The 8,161-nt window shown below is 36.2% G+C and overlaps 1 protein-coding gene across 16 annotated transcripts in view; it reads right to left on the bottom strand.

The window, feature by feature from the left end:
* Window positions 1-1,572: 1,572 nt before the first annotated feature.
* MCTP1 (multiple C2 and transmembrane domain containing 1) overlaps window positions 1,573-8,161 on the bottom strand; it is a gene marked incomplete at its 3' end in the record, with an annotated part of 550,519 nt that continues 543,930 nt past the window's right edge. For 15 of the 16 annotated variants that reach the window (XM_082458039.1, XM_082458052.1, XM_082458051.1 and 12 more), the window contains 2 exons: window positions 5,084-5,181; window positions 1,573-3,608 (listed from right to left, as the gene is read on the bottom strand). In XM_082458039.1, the coding sequence (XP_082314165.1) occupies window positions 3,537-3,608; window positions 5,084-5,181 (170 nt within the window). The remainder of the gene's footprint in view (window positions 3,609-5,083; window positions 5,182-8,161) is intronic. The other variant, XR_014262452.1, reaches the window with a different exon arrangement.

Raw genomic sequence — 8,161 nt, 5'->3', positions numbered from 1 at the left:
TTTATCTGCATAGTATTCTTACACGATGAGAAATTTTCCTTGGTATTTCTTAAATCTCAGCGATTCAGCTGGAATAAGTCTTATGATGTGACTGCCACTGTACAACTGTAGAAACTGAGGCAGAAGAGGTAACAGTTTCACCAGAAAAAAAGGATATTTTATATTTTTTTCTTTCAGTGAGTTACACCAGTCTTCCTTGGAAGGAGAAATATAATCCAAAGGAATGACACTATTGTAAGTATTCTTTTCATTATTTTTTATGTGGTTTTAATTCATACTTGACCAAGCAATTAGAAAAGGCTGATTCTAGACACACTAATCAAACAAATGAATAGGCATCTGTACACAAATACACACACACACTCACGCTTGACATTTAAAGCCCCAGAATTTAAACATTAATTTAATAATAAACTGAGGCTTTTGCAAGAAGTATAATGGTGGCTCTCTTTACTTGTATTTCTGGAACAGCAACTGCCTTTTATATTTTGATTTGTTTTGAATGCTGAGTACAAAACTCAAAAATAAACATTTAGGTATATTTAACTAGTGTATAAACTGAAATTAAAGCCTTTGAATAAGACCTGTTAATACAGAAGTAGACTACTTTCAGCATTAGAGACATTTGGATATTGAGATCAAAATGGGAATATGGTCCCTGGATAAGAGAACTTACTACTAAATTTTTCTTCACTTTTAAATAACACAATAAAATTCTATAAAAGATACTTTCAGAAACATATCAATTAAAATTTGCTCTTACTATATACTTTAACTCCAGATTTGATTTTAATATGCTTTCATTGGTTTGACCATTGCCTATGACAGGGCAAGTCGTATAGTTGGTACTCAATAAATATATCACAGAGCAAAGTCACTTAAAGAATCTTTCAATTCAGATTATCCTAGTGTATAGAATGATTCAAAATTAATTTGGAATCCTGACAGCACCTATCAATTTGAGTCTGCGGAACAGTACCAAAATAAACAAGTACCATGTTCTTTTTATAAATGGAAAAAGTTTTAAATATGCATTTCTTATAAATTACCACAGTTAGTGGCAATAATAGTAGTTTGGATGATGAATGACCTTTAATGAATTTACTCACAAAAGGATATTGAGGAATATATTTCATAGTTCATATGACTACTGTATATAGCAGTCCAAATAGGTGTTAGAGTGACATCCAGTCTCTTAAGATATCTTAAAATATTTATGTGTTTACAAACCTCTCAAAACCAAATCAAGTTAAGCAGCTTTCAAAAGGCAAAATTGTGCCTCCGTGAGAAGGAGAAAGAACTGGTTAAAGTTCTGTTATTCACAGTCTCTTGTTTTCAGTCTGTGAGTGCAGTAGTTTGTAAAAGCAATGAAGATTCCCCTGATTATCACTTTCATGCCTCAAGACAGTTCTTACTCCTCTAGCAGTGTCACTGGATACTCACCCCTGCAAGGTGCTGCGTTTTATACAGCACGCAAGGTTTCATGGAAAGCCTTTTTTCTTCCAAACCAAACCTGTGTTTCTTTAAGTAAAATATTATTTATATGAGACCAAAAAAAAAAGTACTGATTATTTTTAGAAAAGATTATTTTTTTATTTAATGCAGTGAATAGTCAACCTTACCATTGAACTAAACATCTGAAATTTGATAGCATGAAACAGAAATTAGTCATCTGTTAATGGTTGCTATCCACTGGGTACATCTGAGGTGTTAGAATATCAGGCTTGTAGACATTTGAGTAGACAATGTCAGCACGGAACACAAATCTCACACAGAGTATAATCAAAAGTTATTTCAAACAAATTATTCCATCAGTAAACTTCCTGTAGCAACATCAACTGCATGAAGTATTACATCTGTCTTAACAACAAACGATGATGGTATGTGGATGTAAGCATGTCATTATAAACATGATGCGCTAAATAGAGCATATTGAGGTCAAAGCCTTTCTGTAGAAAGGGAATTTAATTAACATTCTTTCAAGCATAGTGTATAAACAGATCAAAATAGTTTTATCATAAGAAACAGTATTTAACAACATAGCTTTAAAATAAAAATACTTTAAAAATCAACTTTGATGAGATTAAATTTATTTTTAAAGAATCTTCCTATAGAGTGAAATATATATTTCTCGCTTCTGGCTTTTCTACATTTTTCCAGCATGACCCCCACCTTCACCCTATCCCAGTCCATTGTTAATAAAGTAGTGCAAAACACTGCAGCAATTTCAACCAAGCTTAATCCCCTACCAAGTCAGGGAAGTAAGACATTCTCACCAAATTCTGTCTCTCTAGAGGTATACTCCCTTGATATACGAGGAAGTTAGGTACAAAAACTACATGAGAGTCGGGAATGCAATTTTTAAGTATAGATTCTATGGTAAGTAATGAAACATTTTCAAAGGCAAACTCCCCTTCCCCATAAGCAGTTTATTTTACAAAATAGGTTTTCATGCATTCATATTTTAAAGAATGATTTTTTTTCTATAAATGAATGGTAATGAAACACTGGCATATCACTTAGCACACTGCATTCTCCTCTACGTTAAAATTCACACTAATAACAAAAATCATAATATGCATATTAAAGCAGTTCAGTAACCTAATAACAAAGTAGATACATTTTTTTTTTTCTGTGAGAACACTTGAGTATTAAATATTTTTAGATGCACAGAGGCATAATCTGACACCAAAGGCAATGTGGATTTAATTTGCTAGATTTTTGACGACTGAACTGGGTTGCTAATTTGCTAACTTGGCACAAATTAATAGTGATTGGTATAAAAATCCTTATAGGCAATCATCATTTATAAACCTGGCAGTATTTTTTGTGTAGTCCTGTAGAGATTTTAAGGTTTTAGATGGAATGATAGAAGATTTGGAAATTTTCTTTGTAGGATTTCAGTGTGTGGAAGATTCTCTTGAGGAGGTGAATATACCTTCACTCTTTAGCTTAAAGAAGTCAGCCTAGTCATATCTAAATAATTTGCACAGGAATGAATATCAGGATCCGAATCTATGTTAAGTTGAAATGCATCTGTTCCATTATTTAGGCTCTGGGATCCCTCCTCCCTTTTGAAATGTATAAAACATAGAAAACTGTAATGGATTATTTTTCAGATAAAAAATAGTCACATTAAAAAAAAACTTTAAAATCAAATTGACATTTACATTTTATGTAGATTTAATCAGAGCACAGCTGAGCATTTAATATTCTAGTTCTTACACTTGTAATTAGAGAAATGTGTATCTCCCAATGTTACCATTCTTACATTTGTTGTTCCAATGTGTTATATTATTATACACAGCTAACAAGGTTTTCACGCAGCAATAGCTAAACCTTTATCAAATTGATTCTGTACAATGGAAGTATATTTTAAAAGACATACGCCTTTGTACACTATTTACAAATTCTCTCAATCATGGTAAAATGGCAAAATAAATAAAAAACAGAAAGAAAGGAAATGCGGCTCAGGCTGAAGGCTTTTCCTTTTATCTTCCCAAACAGATGCTGGTCTCCTCAGTGCTGGGAGCTGGCTAGCCAAGATTGTTTTTCTTCCTTTTACATGGGCTATGAGAAGGATCTGGTTTCAGTTCTTGGTATTGCACCTGTTTAAACAGAGTTCAGAGAAAGGCTGGTCAGGTGGCCACTTTCTGGCAAAGGAAGGAAAAGCAAAGGAATTCAGAGACTATGCTTGGGGGAAAAGAAAGTGCTCGCCTTGGAAGCTGTATGCAATCTACAGCTGGGATGCAGAAAACAATAGAATGATAGAGCAAAGAGTCAAGGGAAATCTTGCCAGAATCTACATGAGAGCCCTGATGTGAACTTTGGTAACAGGCTGAGGTCTCTATTGCCCATACCCAAGTAACATTAAAAGCAGAACCATCTCCATCTATTTTGAAGGGCCGAATAATGGTTCTCTATAATTTATTGTGTGCTTGTTTAATATAAGCTTCATCTCCATCCAGCCCACTCTCATGTCTGATAACAAATCAAAAACTCTGCTGAAACAAAGGAAAAAGGTATTGCTGCAACCCAGCTTCAATAGTTTGATAAAAACATTTCTCATTTTACTCTGAAAATATTTATTGATCAATGGGCATTAATTAACCTCCAAGGCTTTCAAAGGATTGAGATATGCCCCAGTTCTCAAAACTCAGTTACTCTTTCCCCCTTCACTGATCTCTAAAACAGACATCTTTAAAACTCACTTAATTCATGCAATTTATTTAAGGAAGTGTTTTTCTCAATGTCTGCTGGCATACTTTGCTTTCATCATCTAATATTCCTAATTCCTCCTTCAGGTGATGGTGATTTCCCTTCACAAACTCCAGCTGAACCTTGGGGGAGGACTGTCCCCCTGACATCCTGGTAGGTTCTCTGTGCAATGCCCTCTCATTCCCCAATCTTCTCTATAAGTTCTTCTTGGATAACACCCCAACTGGGCTAATTCCTGAATGGCAAAATCTTCTACAGGCTTTATTAGCTTTACTTAGCTCTTTTAAAACCTTCAGAATTAAATGGATATAAAAGTTAAAACCCAATGCCACACTACATTAAAATGATACAGGCATACCTTAGAGATACTGCATGTTTGTTTCCAGGCCACCGCAGTAAAGCAAATATTGCAATAAAGCAAGTCACATGAATATTTTGGTTTCCCAGTGCATATGAAAGTTCTGTTTATGGTATACTGAAGTCTATTAAGTGTGCAATAGCATTATATCTAAAACAGCAATACCTTAATTTAAAAGTGCTTTATTGCTAAAAAATGCTAACCATCATCTGAGCTTTCATCAAGTATTAATTTTTTTACAATAGTAACATGAATGATCAATGATCATAGGCCACCATAACAAATATAATAATAATGAAAAAGTTCAAAACGTTTCAAGAATTACCAAAATGTGACACAGAGACCCAGAGTGAGCAAGTGCTGTTGGAAAAATTGTTCCAATAGACTTGCTCAATGCGGGGTTGCCACAAACCTTCAACGTGTAAAAAAAAAAAAAAAAAAAAGAAAGATCAGTGAAGCACGATAAAATGAGCTATGCCTGTAGTTATAATAATGAAACCTACATACCACTTGCACATCTGAAGGGACTCTGGAAAGGAAGTCAAGTAGTTCATTATTATCAATTGCATATGGACTCCGCAGCTTTTTTGTAAATTTATTGATGCCTGAAAAAGTGATAGATCAAACATTATTGAAATCTATAAAGTTTGGAGTTCAAATACACATTTCTGGCAAAAGTGTTGCGGTGATTTGAAGATCTAGATTAAGCTGCCTTTATTTCAGCCTTGACTGAATGAACCAGTAAACCCAGTTTTCTCCCTCCCTTCCTTCTGCCTGCCTGCCTTCCTGCCTTCCTCCTTCCTTCCTTCCTTCCTTCCTTCCTTCCTTTCTCCCTCCCTCTCTCTTTCCCTCCTTCTTTCCACCTTCCCAACTCCATGGCTGCTCTGTTTTTCTCTTTGTACTTCAGTGGCTTCTTCCCAGCAGGAAAGGCTTTCTATTTGGGAAACAAAAGGCACCTGGCAAGAATGATCAATGACCTATCTTGCCTTTCCCCTCAGTGTTACAGTACTTAGAAGCTTAGCTTTAATGTTTCATCTATGATGAAACTTGTCTCCCGGCATTTTGGATTGGGATTGTTTTTAAGGCAAGAAATCTGACTTACTGGTTCCCCCTTTTCAAAAGATACACTTGTTTTTTTCAGTGGTGGGGAGGTGTTGTTATTATGCAAACTAACCTGGGTTTTTGCTTTTTTTGTTTTAATTTCAAAATGACCTGGAATTAGGAAGGGTTTACCACCAGCTTTAAAAAAATAAAAAGCTTTGAAGATGGCGACATATAAGGATCCCAAACACATCTCTTCCCACCAACATGCTGGATCTACAGCTACATATGGAACAGCTACCTCTGAAAATAACCTAAAAATTGGCTGAGTGAGTCTACACACTGGCAATCGTGAGAAGGCCCGCATCGAAGCAGGTAGGAGAGGCGGGGACACAACCACACCATAAACCCCACCCCTAGCCCGAGAACCCACAATCAGGAGGGACTTCTGTCTGAGGAGTGAGGGTTTGAACCCCAAATCAGGCTTCCCCAACTTTTAAGAATTGCACTTGGAGAGATGAGCCCCCAAAACATCAAGATTTATTTTCTTTTTCTAGTTTTGAGAAATAATTGACATACAAGTTTAAGGTATACAGCATGATGGTTTGATGTACACATATAGTGAAATGATTACCACAGTAGGTTTAGCTAATATCTATCATCTCGTATAGATAGATAAAAGAAAAAATTTTTTTCTCTTTTTCTGTGAGTTTGATGTTTGGGCTTTTGAGGGGTTTTATTTTTGTTTTGTTTTTTTTTTTCCAATTCCACATATAAGTGAAATCATACAGTGTTTGTTTTTCTCTGACTTATTTCACTAACATAACACCTTCAAGGGCCATTCATGTTGTTGCAAATGGCAGGATTTCCTTGTTTTTTTATGGCTGAATAATATTTCATTGTATACCACTTCTTTATCCATTCATTCATCCATCAGTGGACACTTAGATTGTTTCCATGTCTTGGTTATTGTAAATAATGCTGCTATGAACATGGGGGTGCAGATATCTTTTGGAGTTAGTCTTTTTGTTTCCCTTGGATAAATTCCCAGAAGTGTAATTGCTGGATCATATGGTAGTTCTATATTTATATTTTTAAGGCGTCTCCATACTGTTCTCCATAGTGGCTGTACCAATTTACATTCCCACCAACAGTGTACAAGGGTTCCCTTTTCTCTGCATCCATACCAGCATTTGTTATCTGTTGTCTTTTTGATGATGGCCACTCTAACAAGCATGAGGTGCTATCTCATTGTGGTTTTAATTTGCATTTCCCCAGTGACTAGGGTTATTGAGCATCTTTTCATGGATCTGTTGGCCATTCATATATCTTCTTTGGAAAAATGTCAATTCAGGTCCCTTGCCCATTTTTAATTTTTTTTTGTTGTTGTTATTAGATTGTATGAGTTCTTTATATATGTTGGATATTAGCCCCTTATCAGATATATGGTTTGCAAATATTTTTTCCCATTCTGTAGATTGTCTTTTCACTTTGTTAATGGTTTTTTTTTGCTATGCAGAAGCTTTTTGGCTTGATACAGTCCCACTTGTTTATTTTTAATTTTGTTGGTTGTGTTTTAGGTGTGATTTTCAAAAAATCATTACCAAGACCCATGTCAAAGAACTTTTTAAAAAATGTTTTCTTCTAGAACTTTCATGGTTTCAGGTCTTACAATCCATTTCAAGTTATTTTTTGTGATTGGTGTAACATAGGGATCAAGTTTCATTCTTTTACATGTGACTATCCAGTTTTCCTAGCACCATTTATTGAAAAGACTATCTTTTCTCATTGAGTATTCTCGGCTCCCTTGTCAAATATTAATTTACCATATATGCTTGGGTTTATATCTGGGCTCTCAATTCTGTTCTATTAGTCTGTCTCAAAACATCTAGCTTCAAAAACCAACTTGTGTGTTCAGACTCACCCTCCCCAGGGCCCAGCATGGAAGCAGCTGATCCAGGGGCAACCAGATTTTGTGTGGGGAAGGATCACTTGCTTGTCATGAGGGGAAGGCATCTGATGCGAAACATATTCAGGGCCCTACCTGGGTACTCTTCAGGGACAGAGACTGGCAGCCACCATCTTTTTTTTCTTTCCTGGCAGGAACCATCTCTCCCCAACTGCCTCGGTCCAGCCATTTGGTACCATCTTCATGCTCTCCCTCTGCCATGTTCCAGAGCACCAGTATCTCCCCGAAGGGAGCTTTCACACACATCTGGTGCCTGAGATTTTACATCTATGAGGCAGTTCGAGATGGTGACCTAGGACGATCGTGAACTCACCTCTTCCCACGGACACACCGACTCTACAGCTACATATGGAACAATTTCCGGTAAAAAAACAACAACAACAACAAACCCCCCCCCCCCGAAAACTAGCTGAGCACCTCCTTCATGTGGGGCAAATGAGAAAAAGGCTACATTCAAATGGATAGGAGATGCTGAGAAACAATCTCGCCATAAACCCCACCCCCAGTGCAGCTACCCACCATCAGGAGGAATCTCACAAACCCGGAGCTTCTCCCTGAGTAGCCAAGAGTTTGTA

Source organism: Balaenoptera physalus (genome assembly GCF_965194825.1).
Source record: "Balaenoptera physalus genome assembly, chromosome: 3".
Lineage (NCBI taxonomy): Eukaryota > Metazoa > Chordata > Mammalia > Artiodactyla > Balaenopteridae > Balaenoptera > Balaenoptera physalus.
This window is presented reverse-complemented; position numbering and strand designations above follow the sequence as displayed.